The sequence below is a fragment of the Neophocaena asiaeorientalis genome, unplaced genomic scaffold, assembly GCF_003031525.2.
Source record: "Neophocaena asiaeorientalis asiaeorientalis breed wild unplaced genomic scaffold, Neophocaena_asiaeorientalis_V1.1 scaffold479, whole genome shotgun sequence".
In the NCBI taxonomy this organism is placed as follows: Eukaryota; Metazoa; Chordata; class Mammalia; order Artiodactyla; family Phocoenidae; genus Neophocaena; species Neophocaena asiaeorientalis.
In genome coordinates this window covers 2,790,290-2,808,768 of record NW_020173774.1, presented here as the reverse complement: position 1 = coordinate 2,808,768, position 18,479 = coordinate 2,790,290, and the positions used below count along the sequence as shown (strand labels likewise).

Sequence of the window (18,479 nt, the reverse complement as noted above, 5' to 3'; positions counted from 1 at the left end):
ATTTGTTACAAACTAAAATACCAACTCCTTGATTGGTTCCAGCGCAAAGGTCAGGATCTTCCCAAGAGTATGACCAGCCTACGTCCTGACCGTGGTACATATGGTACATCTTTAATCGTGGCCATTTAGTGCTTGGCTGGTTTAGCCTTATAGTCTAGCTTGTGTAGTTTGTGGTGGTTTTGGGTTGCATTAAACCTGTTTCCTGATGACAATTCTATTTTCTAGTAAGTTTAAAAGGAAAAAGCTTTTCACCAAGGCTGATTGCAAAGACATTTAAATTCCTTTTCTAGAAGCCATCTCAACTGAGAATGAATTAATTCTTATAGAAGGAATTAAGTCCTACAGGAAAAAAAATTTGAGTGAAGATTTTCTCAGTTTTCCCCAAAGGTGGTACTGAAACTGTGCAGCTCAGATTGGGACTTGAACCCACGGTCTTTTAATTGAGATGACACACCTGGTCTCAGGACTTAATGAAGCTCAGTTTCTTGATGTCTTGTCACAGAAAGAGTTCAGTGAGAGACAAAGTGATTGGTAAGAAGTGGATTTATTTAGAGTGAAACACACTCCACAGACAGAATGTGGGCCATCGCAGAAGGTGAGAGGCCCCGAAATATGACATGATTAGTTTTTATGGGCTGGGTAATTTCGTAGCCTAATGAGTGGGAGAATTATTCCAATTATTTTGGGGAAGGGGTGGGGATTTCCAGGAATTGGGCCGCCGCTCACTTTTTGACCTTTTATGGTTAGCCTCAGACAGTCAAGGCTCTGGTGGGTGTGTCATTTAGCATATGCTAATGTATTACAATGAGCATATAATGAGGCTTAAGGTCCAGTGGAAGTCACATCTTCCGCCATCTTGGACTAGGTTGGTTCTAACCAGTTTTTGTCATGTCCTATGGCTATGTCATTCTTTTAAAGGTTGTGTTCTGCCCCCTTCCCTCCTGTTTCAGTACCATTCTAGATACCTAGGCGAGAAGTTAATTCATTACATACAGTGATGCCTTGTTGTTCTCAATGTTTGATCCAGGGACCCCCCCCCCGAGTCTCCAAAACTCTTTCAGTGAGTCCCTAGGTCAAAACTGTTTTTATAAATATTGAAACATTATTTTCATTTTTCACTCTCATTCTCTCATAATTATGCAGTGGAGATTTCAAAAGACCATCTGATGTTTGATGATATGATTACTCTGATGGCTGATGAAATGTGTATTCTTCTGCTTTAAAATTTTGTTTTAATTTCTAATTGTAATTTTAATCTAATTTCTAAGTAAATATTGATAGATATTACCCATATAAGCAAAACTTCTTTGAAGGTTCTCAGTAATTTTTAAGAGAAGGAATCCCAAGACCAAAAAGTTTGAGAACTGCTGTAAAACTGAGTGTAAAACTTAATTGTCTCACAGAATCCCTGTTGAGAGTAGCTGCTAGTGAGCTGCTCCAGGGCACTGCCTTAAGCCAATCAGTTGCTCAGTAAACAATTTTTAATGGAATTAAATTGAGTTCTTGGAATGCAACTTTTGAGACCTTATTTAAGATTCTCCCCGAGGCAGTGTTGAGCATTGAGTGCCTTATAGCCTGCCAAGTTTCTTTGAGATAGGTGGCTGGCAATTCTCAGTATTGGGTCAAGTATTTCAGAAGTCATTTTCGTGGAATACCGGCTTTAATTGGTAGCTTATTGGTATCATCTAGACCAGTGCTGTCCAATAAAATGAGGGCCATGTATATAATTTTTACTTTTTGAGTAGTCATATTTCAAAAAGTAAAAACAGGTGAAATTAGTTAGGTTCCCCCCACCCCTCTTTATTGAAGTGTAATTAACAAATAGAATTGTAAGATACTTAAATTGTTCAATGTGATGTTTTGATATGTATGCACTGTGAAAGGGTTTACCCCTTGAGTTAATTAACATATCTATCACCTGACATACTTATCTTTTTTTCTATATGGTGAGAATATTTAAGTTTTACTCTCAACAGATTTCAATGATACAGCACAGTGTTATCAACTGTAGTCATCATTTTTTACATTAGATCCTCAGACCTTATTCATTTTATAACTGAAAGTTTGTACCCTTTTACCAACCTCTCCCTATTTTCCCCACCTCTCAGCCCCTGGCAACCACTTTTCTACTTTCTGTTTCTATGAGTTTGGCTCTTTCTTTCTTTTGTTCGTTTGTTCTTTTCGTTCTTTTTTAAATTTTACATGTAGGTGATACCATGCGGTAATGTGATCTTTGTCTTTGACTTATTTCACTTAGGATAATGTTCTCCAAGTTCATCCACTGGTTGCAAATGACAGGATTTCCTTTTTTAAGGCTCTATAATATTCAGTAGTATACATACACCACATTTTTTTATCCGTTCATCTGTGATGGACGCTTAGGTCATTTCTGGTGCCTTGACTGTTGAATGAACATCAGAGTACAGATAATCTCTTTGAGATAATGATTTTGTTTCCTTTCGTTTCCCACCCAGAAGTGAGATTGCTGGATCATATGGTAGTTTTATTTTTTAATTTCTTGAGGAACCTCCATACTGTTTTCAGAGTGGCTGTACCAGTTTACATTCCCACCACCAGTGTAAAAGGGTTCCCCTTTCTCCATTTCCTTGCCAGCATTTATCTTTTTTGTTTTTTTGGTTTTTTTTGCGGTGCGCGGGCCTCTCACTGTTGTGGCCTCTCCTGTTGTGGAGCACGTGCAGGCCCAGGCCATGGCTTACAGGCCCAGCCGCTCCGCAGCATGTGGGATCCTCCCGGACCGGGGCACGAATCTGTGTCCCCTGCATCGGCAGGAGGACTCTCAACCACTGCGCCACCAAGGGAAGCCCTCTTTTGTGTTTTTGATAGTAGACATCCTAACAGGCAGGAGGTGGTGTCTCATTGTGGTTTTGATTTGCATTTCCCTGGTGACTAGTGATGTTGAATACCATTTCATGTACCTGTTGGCCATTTGTATGTCCTCCTTGGAAATATGTCTGTTTAGGTCCTTTGCCCATTTTTGAATTGGGTTTTTTTTTTTAAACTGAGCTGTATGAATTCCTTCTATATTTTGGTTAGTAATCCCTTATCAGATATGTGATTTGTAAATATTTTTCCCATTCCATAGGATTGCCTTTTCATTGAAATTAGTTTTAATAATATATTTTATTTACCTAGTATATCCAGAATGTTATTTCTACATGTAATCAATGTACAAATTATCAGTAAGATAGTTTATATTCCCTTTTTAATATTAAGTCTTTGAAATCTGGTGTATATTTTACGTGCACATTTCAAGTGCTCAGTAATCACATGTGGCTGGTGCCTACTTTATTAGACAGCACACTGTGTGTGATCTGACACAGTGATGAGGAGTAGAAATGCTCGTGGTCGCGGGTCATATGGTTCAAGACTTATTAGGAGGTCAAGCAGCTGGTAGGACTTGTTAATGATTCTGCTGTTGTTCCTTATAAAATTCTCTTCTTTTCTGCCCATCTCAATTCTGTCTCTTCTCAAGTTCTCTCTTCTTTGTGAAGTCTTTCCCTATGTCTACTTATTCTCCCCCCAAGTGAAGTTCATACTTCATCCTCTTTTCTACTTATACTGTGTACATAGCTTTACTGATTGTATTTCCAATGTTGTATAGTTGGCTGTTTCACATATGTCTTTACTAGATTGTGAGCTCATTGAAGTGAAGGCTGTGTCTGGTTAATCTCTGAAACTCAAGCTACACCCACCTCATTTTATCACATTCCATCATTAGGCAGGGCTTAACTCTGAATTGAGCTGAAATTTGTCTGCCTGTGCCTTTCTCCCATTAGTCTTCATTCTACATCTGAAACAGCTCCAAACAAAGTTATTGTTACGTTGGTCATTCATACATTTGAATCATCTACCACATGTAGTTCCATACTGTCTTTATATCCTTGGGCTAAACTTTTTAGTATTGACATTTTTGCTTCCCTGTTTTTTCTTTTTCCTTTTTTTCTCAATTAGTATAAATTTTATTTTCTTCCCCCAGTGTATAGAATCATAGAATTTTAAGAACTGAAAGGGGCTAGAATTTGCCTAGTCCTGGTCCTTCGTCCAACTAGTATTCATTGATTACATACTGATTGAGTAATTGAAGCTGAGATATAGAGATATTGGGGGCACCCCAATATTTTGAGTATTTCACTGAGAATAATGAAGAAGTTTAGATTTAGTAATTTTAAAAAGTCTTTCATCGTTCATTCTGTTTTTAAATATGTATGCTGCTGAGTGTCTTAAGAATTATGAGCAAAGTAGAAAGCTGTTTTATGCTGAAGCAGTGTATATACAGCACAGAAAGATCTCCAGATTTTTGGAGGGTTATCATTGAGAATTTGATTCCAAAGCTGAGATACCTGGGCTTCAATCTTGGCTCTACAACATACTAGCTATAAATTACTTAATCTTGGGTAATTACTTAATCTCTTTGTGTCTCCGTTTCCATATTTGTAGAATAAGGTTGATAATAATATGGAGTGTTGTAAGGTTTAAATGAGTCAGTACTTGCAAAGCACTAAGGATTATGCCTGGCATACAGTTAGTGTTCAGTATATAGCAACTGCTGCTGGTACCACCACCACCATCACCACTACTACTACTGTTATTGAGTTACAGAAGCACCTGGTGAGGTGTGGGATGCACCTGTGGAATTTCTGGTCCGCCCTTACTAAGTCGTCACTTACTTATGATATAAGCTTCTTGTCTTAATAAGAGGCCCTACATACCATTCTCTGCACCCAGCATGATTTGCCTAAAATGTAACCACATCTGCGGAGTAATGAAGTATTTTGTCCTGGGGTTTTACTGTAGCAGCAATTTAAGAAATGGCAGAAGACCCATTAGCTTTAGGAGTCTGTTCCTTTGAGACCAACTTGCTAGTAATCCATTTCCTGTCTTCCTCCCTCCCTTCCTCCCTCCCTCCCTCCCTCCCTTCGTTCCTTTCTTCACTGGGTCTTTGTTGCTGTATGCAGGCTTTCTCTAGTTGCGGTGAGCGGGGGCTACTCTTCGTCGTGGTGCGTAGGCTTCTCATTGCGGTGACTTCTCTTGTTGCAGAGCACGGGCTCTAGGCGTGTGGGCTTCAGTAGTTGTGGCATGTGGGCTTCAGTAGTTGTGGCTCGCGGGCTCTAGAGAACAGGCTCAGTAGTTGTGGCGCATGGGCTTAGTAGCTCCGTGGCATGTGGAATCTTCGCGGACCAGGGCTCGAACCTGTGTCCCCTGCATTGGCAGGCAGATTCTTAACCACTGCGCCACCAGGGAAGTCCATTTTCTGTCTTTCTAAAAAGAGTGAATTTATTTTCTTCATTGGCATTCTGTAAACAAAATACTGGCAGTTTGTATTTTGTGGAATACGTTTTAAAGTGGATTTAATTTTCCTTAGTAAACGCCTTTTAATAATGCATCAGAGGGCTTCCCTGGTGGCTCAGTGGTTAAGAATCTGCCTGCCAATGCAGGGGACACGGGTTCGAGCCCTGGTCCAGGAAGATCCCACATGCTGCAGAGCAGCTAAGCCTGTGCGCCACAACTGCTAAGCCGGTGTGCCTAGAGTCCATGCTCTCCAACAAGAGAAGCCACCGCAGCGAAGAGTAGGCCCCGCTCGCCACAACTAGATAAAGCCCGTGTGCAGCAAGGAAGAGGCAACACAGCCAAAAATAAATAAATTAAATAAATAAATTTATTAAAAAATAATAAATAATGCATCAGAGTAAATTTTCTTTCTCTGTTGTCAGGTTGCTATCAAGATCATAGATAAGACCCAGCTGGATGAAGAAAACTTGAAGAAGATTTTCCGAGAAGTTCAAATTATGAAGATGCTTTGCCACCCCCATATTATCAGGCTTTACCAGGTAGGATCACTAGTGGTGTAGCGTATGGTAACAAAGAACCCAGAATGGTCACTTGTGTCTGTGGTTACTTTTGAAGGGAAGGTGGATGGGTGAACATCTGCAACTTTTTTTTGTTTCTGTGTTCATATATTCATCCTACTATTTATCCTACCCTATTATCCCCCAACTCAGTACTTCTGTTTCCCTTGGGTATTTACTGGTAAGGTCTAACTTACCTAAGTAGGCCTTTATAATTTGTTCTTTAAAACTTGGATGCCATTCTTAGAGTTACACAAAAAGGTTATTTACAAGATGATGAGAACTTACTTATTTAGATCAGAATCTTAAAGCAGAATGGGAAACCCAAAAGGAACAGAATTTTGAGGGGTGAAAGTAATATTAATTTTTACAATATTAAATACTAATTTCTGTGATCATGTTATGAATTATGATCATGTTATGAATTATGTTCATAACATGTTATGAATGAACATGTTATGATCATGTTATGAATTATGATCATGTTATGATGGCAAAGGATATTTTAAGTATGGCTTCTTGTATGAGTCAGAGCCTACCTCCTTTCTATTCTAACAGGGTACTAGACTTAGTTTTCTAAGATAGCATTTGATTACTTTGATAACCAAGAGATTGATTCTGTGTAATGGAAGAGATTTCTGTTCTAGTTTTCTTATCTTCCAAGAAGCATGCATATTTCATGCCTTCATCAAAAGTCATTCCCTAGCCTTACTGCAAAAGCAGTAAATCTAATGGCTGGAATTTTAAGCCACATAGGGGAGGACCTTGCCTTCGCAGACTGGTAGAGGAGGTATTTTGGGAGAGGTAGAGCTTTGAGGTGCTTCTCAAATTGCAGCATGTTGGCAGCCATGAGCTCTGCCTGTACATAGGGCCAGCCCTGCTCACTGCTTTCTACCAGATCAGCCATCACCTGGTTCTGCAGGATGTGGCCACCCCCTCAATTCATTTGCTGCTGTTAGTCAGCAGTAAGTGGTTACTGGCCCAGATCCGGGATCATGTGTAAGAGTGTGAAGAGTACATTGACCAAGGCCCAAAGGGGAAGCTTTCATAGTCTGTTGCTTTCATGGGAAAGGAAGCATGTCTTGATATTAATGTATACGGTTAAGGCTACAGTGTTAGGGCTCGTCTCTGGCATCAGCTGCTCACATAATGAAATGAATTAGATCAGCTTGTTGAAATCCATCACACTAAATTATGTTGAACCACACCTCCACTGTACCCCAGATGGAAACCCATGAAAGGTTTCTGGGGTTGCCTGAAGACCTGTATCTGCAAACTCAGAGGTGTCTAACCTCTGCTTCCTTCCTATCCTGACAGGTTGAGTAAACTTCTTGACCTCACTTTTTTTTTTCTTGCGGTACGCGGGCCTCTCACCTCTGTGGCCTCTCCTGTTGCGGAGCAAAGGCTCCGGATGCGCAGGCTCAGCAGCCATGGCTCACGGGCCCAGCCGCTCCGCGGCATGTGGGATCTTCCTGGACCTGGGCACGAACCCTTGTCCCCTGCATCAGCAGGTGGACTCTCAACCACTGCGCCACCAGGGAAGCCCTTGACCTCACTTTTTAAAGTAAATCATCTTTAAATAGTTGTAGAGCTTATTAGGCTGATCTTTCTCAAGAGGTTAACTTATAGGTACTAACCTTATAACCGAAATCTGCAAATTTACCTTTCTTACCCAAGATTTCATTAGCCTATAAGGTTTATATACTTTCAGCCCTGGCTTTGAACATTGCCCTTTCTTAAGCTTTAATTTTGCTCTCTGGCAGCTAATATTGTTAATGGGAGATTCTGAACTGCCAAGGTGAAGAGTGGCTGTTGAATTGTCAAGGCAGTTTTCACGTCATTTGTTAAAGCTTTAGTCTGTTCGGGTTTATAGAGTGAGCCAAATATAGATAACTATATAGGAAAATTTTAGAACTCCTGAAAAGTTCTTTTTAAAAAAATCTGAAATTAAAAACAACACTGTAAATCAACTGTACTTCAATAAAATTTAAAAAATTTACAGTCAATAAAAGGCCTGGTACAAAGGAGAGATACATTATGACATTTTTTTTTCTTTTCTTTTTTTCCCTAAACAACTGCATATGTTTAGTGTACTTACTTTTTGTTATATGAGTCAACATATAAAGAACTTGGAAGCAATACATGTAACAGTGGGCTAGTATCACCAGTCTATAGAGAGTTTTTAAATTAAAGTGAAAAAAGTGACACAGTTATTAGATTGAAAAATTAAAAGAATGTGCATACATACAATGGAGTACTATGAAACTATTGAAAAGAAGAAATAGATCTATTATTATAAGGTAATGTATGATACTGTTTTGGTATTAATGTATAGAGATGTCAAAAATAAAGTGACTAGGGAATGATTTGATAAAATAATTAACCTTGAAGCATAGTGCCAGTGTAAAACTGTATTGCCTACTATGATAGCCACATGTGGTTATTGTGTATTAACATGTGGCTAGAGTGAATGAGGAACTGGATTTTTACTTTCACTTAATATTAATGTAAATATAAAAATTGGAGCTGTTTACAATTAAAAGTTTTTGAAATAATATTAATGATAATAAAATATATTATTAGAATTAACTTTTTCTTTTTTAATGTAGCTACTAGAAAAGTTAAAATTATATATGAGACTCACAATGTTTCTATTGGACAGCACTGCTCTAAAATGTTATAGAATAAGCTATAAACAGTGTTTCCACTGAGGAATAAAATGGAGGGGGTTGGAAAGAGGAAAACCTTTGGTCTTTTGTTTATATACTGGGTATTTAAAATGTTTATAATGAACATATATAATCATATATTACTTTAATAAATATTTAATGAAAAAGGTAAAAAGGAAGAAGGAACTGACAACACACTACAACTAATTTTGTAAACAGTGGCAAAATAGAGACTAAGATAAAAATACAAGTAAGTCGTTTATATTATTGAAGTGTTGAATATTTATATTATCGTTCCCAGTTTTGAATAAAAGGATGGTGGACAGGAAAGTTGTCATTTCCATTTAAAAACAGCACAGCCATATGTGATATTTGTGCATTTCTTAAGTGATCCTGTTATTCTCCCTAAGTTTTGTTTTGGTTGGGTTTTGCGGGGGACATTTTTGAACTTCAAGTGATCACTGTCGAATGTGAACTTTTTGGTTCTTGGCAGCTTCTTTGCTTCTCAGTTTTGTGGAGCTTAAAAGATTGCAGAGGCCTCCTGGGATGACAAAAGGACTCTCTCAAGTAGTAAATATTTCCTACTTTTAAGAACTTGGAGGAATACCTGTTTTCCCCCTTTCTTCTTAATAACGTTTATGTCTGTCACCCTCCCAGTCCCCTGATGTTTTAAGTTTCCTTTAGGCAGTAATGGTTATTAATACTTCAAATGACAAAAGAAGATTCATTAGTTTCTCTTCCTGTGATATCAGCCTGTCATTTGTATCACTGTCACTTTCCTGCCTTTGCACCAGGTTATGGAGACAGAACGGATGATTTATCTGGTGACAGAATATGCTAGTGGAGGGGAAATATTTGGTAAGTACATTTACTGCATTCTTCAAACAGCTATTGAGCACACCACGGCAAACTTAAAATAGCCGTTCGATGCCTTTGTCACTTGAGCAGCTGTGACTTGATGCTGTCCTTCAGTGCTGTCATTTTCTATCAACAAAGTAATTTTAATTATTTTTGATTCATCTCTTTAAGTCTTCACCATCTTTGTTTCCTTAGCAAAGGTGTTTTGTTTATTTCAGCAAGGTGTTGATGGTTGAGATTAAAGATCTTCAAAAACAAACATTTCTCTGACTTTTGTGGGTCTTTCCTATTGCCAGATTCTAATTGGGGTGACCAAGTGTGACAGAACGCTTACAAGTGTGGTGGGCCTCTGTTGTGTGTGAAATAGCCACTCGGAGCAAACAGTCTCACCCTAATGCATTCTTTAACATTTATTTAAATATAACATGTAACTCTATTCCTTACCATGTGTTCACAGTTCCCTTAATGATTCTTGTAATTTAGGACGTTTTGTCTTCAGTAGCTATTCTTTTTTTCCTCTAACACTTAGGTTAGCACAACATCAGAATTAAGCAGGAGAATTTGTTACCAGGAAATATGACTTTTTGAGGTGGTAAAAACTGGGCCCCCCCATTTTTTTTTTTTATTTTTGGTAGCAATGATAAATGGAGCCAAATAGAGATAATGACTAAACTTTCAAATCTAGATTGACATGTCTTTTTATTTTTAAATTTTATTTCTTTTTTGGCATGTGAATATAGAGAAAGGTTTCTTCTTATATATTTTAGGTTTATTTAGTTTATTTTTTTAGATTTTGTTTTAGTTTAAATCTGGATGGTAAGAATTTTTTTAATTTTCAAAATATTGGCACTTCGTTATTTAAAATATATTAAAAAGCATGATATCACTTTTAAAGTGGAATCTTCTCATTAGTGACTGTGAGTTGTGACTATGAATATTTTGGTATGTTAAACTTTCCCCATAAATCTGACAATTTTGTATCCAAGAATCTTCAAAATAAGTGCAAGTCTTTTTTAAAGGAGGTATCACTTCTTAATGACATTTTTGCTTGGCTTTGCATCTGTGCTTATGCATAATGGTAATCTTGGGAGTAAAGAGACCTTGTCATCTTAATGTTCATAATAATCAAAGAACCAAACACAGTGCACATCATACCTATTTTGCTCTTTAGGAAAACAGATTTCAAAAGTACAGAAAAGATAAAAGATAGATTCTTTGTGGGAATGTAGCTCAAGGCATGAGGAAACAGAGTAGTACTTCTCATGGTATTATTATAAAAGATCTGAAGGAGGAAGAAATTGATGTATCACCTAAAGAAATCATTGTGCCTGCACAGGGATATAACTGTCTCATGAGGTCTCATTTTTAAAAGTATCTGTATCAGAGATGAAGGGACGGGCTTAATCAAGAACATGAGCTTTGGAGGCAGTTATACCTGGTTTTGAATCAGATTGTTGCCACTATTTGCTTTTTTACTGGGATTTTGGAACTCAGTTTCATGGTCTATAAAAGTCAGAACTGTCATATCTGCCTTACAGTTGTGAAGATAAAATGAGATAGCACATATACAGCCCCGGCACTTTGCTTCCTTCACCTCCATGTTAGATGACAAATGGGTGATCATTTTCAGATTTTTCATCATTAGTATATAGGAGTGCCAGAGATTTCTGTGCATTAATTTTGTGTCCTGCTACTTTACCAAATTCATTGATTAGGTCTAGTAGTTTTCTGGTAGCATCTTTAGGATTCTCTGTGTATAGTATCATGTTATCTGCAAACAGTGACAGCTTTACTTGTTCTTTTCCGATTTGGATTCCTTTTATTTCCTTTTCTTCTCTGATTGCTGTGGCTAAAACTTCCAAAACTATGTTGAATAAGAGTGGTGAGAGTGGGCAGCCTTGGTGATCAACTTCTGGCAGGATAGCATGAGGAGCTCTGCTGCCCTGCTCCCCAGTGAAACTGGTGAAAGTGATTTTAAAAACCCCTAAAATCCAGCCATTTTAAGTCTCTGGAAATGGTTCTAAGGGTGAACAGCAACTGAAGAAACATTTATTCAAGAATATCTGTGAAAATTTAGTAAGAAATAAAAGTGTCTGTGGTTTTTAAGCCAGTACTGCTTCCTTCTTCCCCCTAGCCAGCTCAGCAAGGTGGAGATTACACTCACGATTACTGTAGCCAAGAACACAGGCCTGCCCTCTGGTCCCCTCCTTTCACCTAGACTAATGGCTTTCTTCCCGGAGGAACTGGACGTCAGCATTTCTTATCCTGCCCCAGCTACCTATTGCTGTTGCTAAGTCCTGGGTGAGAGCAGTTGAACAGTGGGGACTCCTTCTTCCACCCAGCCCTGACTTGTGGAGTTTGGGTGTGGCATGCTGAGAATACTGGGACCCAGATCACTCTTGCCTTGGGTTATAAATTGGTGGGTCATCCCAAGAGAGTCAAGCTGGGAGAATTGAGATTGTGTCCCCTTTCTCTGCACTGAGCTCAGCTCCTAGAGAGGGAGTGTTACTCAAGGAAAACTTTTCCATTGTCCCCAGCCTAGCTTCAGAGTCCTGGCTCAGATATTTGCCCAGAGGGAGAAAAAGACCATAACACATATAGCTCCTAATTTCTTCCCAAGGGAACTGACTTCATTTGCAATGGAGAGTGAAGAAGTTCAAGCCTGAAGGCACACACAAGAACTGTGGAGGTTGTGGTTGCAGGCATTTCAGAGGAGATCCGAGCAGGCTAAAGTATAGGCCAGCTAGTTTGCAGGTAAAAAACAGGGAGTAAAACATCACAAGAGCCTTCCTAAGGTCGGAAGAAAAATCAAACTCTGATCTCAGAAACTGTTCCTTCAAAGGAACCAGAATTTGATTGGATTGTTTATAGACCAGTTTATGCTCCAGGGCATTGTTGAAAATAATAGAACAACCAGGGACTTCCCTGGTAGTCCAGTGGTTAAGAAGCCACCTTCCAATGCAGGGGATGCAGGTTTGATCCCTGGTTGGGGAACTAAGCTCCCACATACTGTGGGGCAGCTAAGCCTGCGCACTCTAGAGCCCACGGCCACAACTAGAGAGAAGCCCCGTGCCTCAACTAAGACCCGATGCCGCCAAGTAAATAAATATTAAAAAAATAAAAAAAGAGCCACCAGCCACAGTTTTTGGATTTTAACAGCTGGACTTGGTTAAGAAAAGACAGGAAGAGAGCCTTGCCCAAACCATGGTGATCCAGTGATCTGAGGGTAATGGTGGATATACCAAGGCTGTGCCTCCCCTGAGGAACAACATTAGAAGCTGATCACTGTGTATGGGGGAATAAACTTCACTAAAACAATCCAGCCAGTCACTAAACAAATAAACAAGCAAATAACAAGAACATGCTCCAGAAGGGTAGAGGTGTACCAGTACCTAGACGTGGTACAACATGTTATCTAAAATGTCTGGTTTCCAACAACAGCAAACTATGAAACATATAAAGAAACAGGAAAGTATGACCCAGGCCACAAAAAAAAAGCAGGCCACAGAAACTGCCTGTCAGAGAGGCCACATTTATCAAAAAAAGACTTTAAAGTAGCCATTATGGACATGTTCACAGACATAAAGGAACTCACAATTGAAGTCGTAAAAGAAAATATGATTATAGGGTCACATCAAATAGAGAATATCAATAAAGAGATGGAAATTTTAAAAAATGGAATCAAAAGAAATTACGGAATTGAAAAGTAAAATAACTAAAATTAAAAACTTCATCAGAGAGGCTTAACTGATTTGAACTGTAGAACAAGAAGTGAATTTGTAGATAGGCATTTTATGCAAGTTGAAGAACAGAGAGAAAAACGAATTAAGAACAATGAATAGAGCCTCAGAGAAATGTGGGATACAATCACATGCTCCAACATATTTATAATGGGCGTACCAGAAGAGAGAAAGGAGCAGAAAAAATATGCAAGGAAATAATGACTGTAAACTTCACAAATTTATTGAAAAACAGTAACTTACATATCCAGGAAGCTCAATAAAATCCAATCAGGATTAAACACAAAGAGATCCACAAACAGATACATCATAGTAAGAATAGTGAAAGACAAAATATTGAAAGCATCAAGAGAAAAATGATGCGTCACTTAAAGGGAGTTCTGTAGGTTTAGATAGCAGACTTTTCAGCAGAAACAACGGAGGCCAGAAGGCAATAGGATAACATTTTTAAAGCCTTGAAAGGAAAAAAAAAACCTATTAATCAAAATCCTATACCAGTGAACGTATATTTCAAAAACGGAGGTGAAATAGACTTTCTCAGATAATCAGAAACTGAGGGAGGGACTTCACTGGTGGCACAGTGGTTAAGAATCTGCCTGCCAATGCAGGGGACACGGGTTTGAGCCCTGATCTGGGAAGATCCCACATACCGCAGAGCAACTAAGCCCGTGTGCCACAACTACTGAGCCTGCGCTCTGGAGCCCGTGAGCCACAACTACTGAGCCCACATGCGAAAACTACTGAAGCCCGCGTGCCTAGAGCCCGTGCTCTGCAACAAGAGAAGCCATCACAATGAGAAGCCCAAGCAGTGCAATGAAGAGTAGACCCCGCTCACTGCAGCTAAAGAAAGCCCGCTCCCAGCAATGAAAACCCAACGCAGCCAAAAAATAAAGAAAAATATATATACTGAGCAAATTTGTTTCTGACAGATACACCTTACAAGAAATACTAAAAGAAGTTCTTCAAGGTAAAAGCAGGTGACCTCAGATGGTAATTTGAGTTCACACAATAAACAAAGGGCACCAATAAGTGTCATTATGTAATTATAAAAGTCATAAGAAATGCATACTTTCTCCTTTTTTCTTTTAACCTGTTTAAAAATAAATTGAATATAAAATACATTGTTAAGGCTATAATGTAATATATGTGTAATATATTTGTCAGTAACAGTACAAAGGATATGTGTGTGAGAAAAACTGCATTAGCCTAAGGAAGTCATTACACATGGCACAAATAATTATAGCAATGTATTGTTGGATTTGTAACATTAATTGATGTAATTTTATTGCAAAAACACTAAAAAAGGGGGTAAAAGAAATGATGCTATAAAGCAGACACCCTTCTATATAATCACCTGGTATAAATCAGAAGCTCATTTGGATAAGATAAAATATACATGCTAAACACTAGAGCAGTCACTTTAAAAAAAACCCTCAGAAAATTATAATGTAAAAAATCATTAAAGAAGTTGAAATGCTTCATTAAAAAATATTCACTTAATGCAGAAGAAAGCAGTAATGGCGGTATAGAAAACAAAAAAAGATATAAAATATATGGAAAACAATAAGTAAAACAGCAGGTATAAATCCGGCTATTATCAGTACTCATATTAAGTGTAAATGGGTGGGATAATTTAATGCAAAGGCAATGATTGTTAGACTGAATAAAAACACATGGTCCAGTGTATGCTGTCTACAAGAAACATACTTTAAATTCAAAGATACAAATAGACTGAAAGTAAAAGGATGGAAAATTATATATCATGCAAACAGCAATGACGAGAAAGCTCAAATGGCTATGTTGATATCAGACAAAATAGACTTTAAGACACAATAGCTTTATTTCTACTATTAGAGATAAAGAGGGACATTCTATAATGATAAGAAGGTAATACATTAGGAAACTATAACAGTTATAAACGTGTATCTAATAACAGAGCACTAAAATGCGTAAAATAAAAACTGACAGAAATGAAGGGAGAAATAGACAATGACAATAGTTGGAAGCTTCAATACTCTACTTGCAATAATGGATAGAAAAAGTAGACAGAAGATCAACAGGAAAAATAAGACTTGACCAATACTGTAAACCAACTATACCTAACTGACATCTATAGAACACTCCACCTAACAACAATACTATATATATGCTTATCAAGTAAACACAGGACATTCTCAAAGATAGACCATATACTAGGCCATAAAACAAACCTGCATAAAATTTAAACTTATTCAGTTTTAGCAGTAATACAAAATGTTTTACAACCACAGTGGAGTAAAATTAGAAATGAATAGCAGGAAAACTTTGGGGAACTCACAAATTAAAATTAAGCAGTGTATTTTAAAGTAAGCAGTGGGTCAAAAAAGAAGTTAAAGGCAAATTCAGAAAGTACTTTGAGATGGATGAAAATAAAGACAACATATCAAAACCTGTGGGATGCAACTAAAGGAGTGCTTAGAGGGAAGTTTATAACTGTAGAATGCCTATAATAAGAAAGATCAATTACCTAGTCTTCTACCTTATGACAGTGGAAGAGTAAGAGCAAACCAAACCTAAGATCAAGCTGAAGGAAGGGAATAATAATTATAGCAGAATTTAATGAAATAGAAAAAAATAGAGGAAATCAATGAAACCAAAAGCTAGTTCTTTGAAATGATCAACAAAATTGACAAATCTTTAGTTAGATTGGCCAAGAAAAAAAGAAACACTCAAACACTAGAATCAGAAGTAAAAGAAGAGATACTACTACTGACCCTAAATTAATAACAGTTCTTATAAAGGAATACTTGAACAATTGTGCACCAACAAATTGTTTAACCTAGATAAAATGGAAAAATTCCTAGAAAGACACAAACTACTGAAACTGACTCAAGAAGAAATAGACAATCTGAATAGACCTACATCAAGTGAAGAGATAGAAGCAGGAATCAAAAGACCACCCGTAAAGAAAGTCCAAGTCTGGAGGGCATCATTGCTGAACTCTACCAAATATTTAGAAAAGAGTTAACAGCAAATGTTCACAAACTCTTCTAAAAGTAGAAGAGGGAGTACTTGATATATACACATACATATATATATACTTTGACATATACTTGATACCAATACCAGACAAGGACTTCACAAGGAAAAGAAAAAAAACACTACAGGGGCTTCCCTGGTGGTTCAGTGGTTGAGAGTCTGCCTGCCGATGCAGGGGACACGGGTTCGTGCCCCAGTCCGGGAAGATCCCACATGCCGCAGAGCGGCTGGGCCTGTGAGCCATGGCTGCTGATCAGGCCTGCATGTCTGGAACCTGTGCTCCGCAACAGGAGAGGCCACAACAGTGAGAGGCCCTTGTACCACAAGAAAAAAAAACAAAAAAAAAAAACCAACACTGCAGACCAGTTTCTCTTATGACTATGGATGCAAAAATATTCAACAAAATACTTACAAATGAAATCCAGCAACATATAAAAAGAATTATACACTGTGATCAAGTAGAATTTATCCACATGCAAGAAATGCAAGGTTGGTTCACCATATCAAAATTCATGAATGTAATACATCATATCAATAAAAGAAAATACAAGATAACGTATCTCCCATGCACCTATGGTCAATTAATCTATGATAAAACAGGCAAGCATGTACAATGGAGAAAAGAAGTGGGCCTGGGAAAACTGGACAGCTACATGTAAAAGGATGAAATTAGAACATTCTCTAACACCATACACCAAAATAAACTCAAAATGGAACAAAGACCTAAATATAAGGTCAGACACTATAAAACTCTTAGGGGAAAACATAGGCAGAACACTCTTTGACATGAATCACAGCAGTATCTTTTTTGATCCACCTCCTAGAGTAATGAAAATAAAAACAAAAGTAAACAAATGGGACCTAGTTAAACTTAGCTTCTGCACAGCAAAGGAAACCATTAACAAACAAAAAGACAACCTACAGAATGTGAGAAAATGTTTGCAAATGAAGCAACTGACAGTGGATTAATCTCCAAAATATACAAACAGCTCATGCAGCTCTAAGTCAAAAAAACAAACAACCCAATCAAAAAATGGGCAGAAGACCTGAAAAGACGTTTCTCCAAAGAAGACTTACAGATGGCCAAAAAACACATGAAAAGATGCTTAACATCACTGATTATCAGAGAAATGCAAATCAAAACTACAGTGAGGTATCACCTTGCACTGGTCAGAATGGCCATCATCAAAAAGTCTACAAACAATAAATGCTGGAGGGGCTGTGGAGAAAGAGGAACCCTCCTACACTGCTGGTGGGAATGTAAATTGGTACAAATTGGTACAACCACTATGGAGAACAGTATGGAGGTTCCTTAAAAATCTAAAAATAGAACTACTATATGACCCAGCAGTCCCACTCCTGGGCATATATCCAGAGAAAACTGTAATCTGAAAGGATACATGCACCCCAGTGTTTATTGCAGCACTGTTCACAATAGCCAAGACATGGAAGCAACCTAAATGTCCGTCAACAGAGAAATGGATAAAGAAGATGTGGTACATATTTACTATGGAATATTACTCAGCCATAAAAAAGAATGAAATAATGCCATTTGCAGCAACAAGGGTGCTGCATACTAAATGTTAGTATGAAGTAACTAAATGAAGTAACTCAGACAGAGAAAGACAAATATATGATATCACTCATATGTATCATCTAATTTTAAAAAAATGATACAAATGAACTTATTTACAAAACCAAAACAGACTTAGAGATATCAAAAACAAACTTATGGTTACCAAAGGGGAAACGTGGGTGGAGGGATAAATTAGGAGCTTGGGATGAACGTACACACAATACTACATATAAGATAGATAACTAATAAGGACCAGCCGTATAGCACAGGGACCTCTACTCAATATTCTGTGATAATCTATATGAGAAAAGAATCTAAAAAAGAATGAATATATGTATATGTATAACTGAATCACTTTGCTATACATGTGAAACTAACACAGCATTGTAAATCAACTATATATAGTCCAATACATTTAAAATTAAAAGATAACATGATCATCTCAATATATGAAGAAACAGTGCTTGATAGAATCCAACACTCTTTCATGATAAAAATATTCAACAAACTAGAAATAGAAGGGAACTTCTTTAATCTGATAAAGGATGTCTGAAAACTCACAACTAACATCACACTTAATGGTGAATGACTAGATGTTTTCCCCCACAGATCAGGAAGAAGACAAAGATTTCATCTCTCTCCACTTCTATTTAAACATCGTACTAGAGGTTCTAGCCACAGCAATTAGGCAAGAAAGAGATATAAAAGGCACTAGGTTAGAAAAGGAAAAAGTAAAACAGTTTATTCACAG

The 18,479-nt window shown here is 37.6% G+C and overlaps 1 protein-coding gene across 4 annotated transcripts in view; it reads left to right on the top strand.

Moving 5' to 3' along the window:
• SIK3 (SIK family kinase 3) overlaps positions 1–18,479 on the top strand; it is a 243,942-nt gene that overhangs the window by 131,699 nt on the left and 93,764 nt on the right. For all 4 annotated transcript variants that reach the window (XM_024751743.1, XM_024751744.1, XM_024751742.1 and 1 more), the window contains exons 2-3: positions 5,733–5,849; positions 9,331–9,394. In XM_024751743.1, coding sequence (XP_024607511.1) covers positions 5,808–5,849; positions 9,331–9,394 — 106 coding nt within the window. In that variant the 5' untranslated portion in view covers positions 5,733–5,807. The remainder of the gene's footprint in view (positions 1–5,732; positions 5,850–9,330; positions 9,395–18,479) is intronic.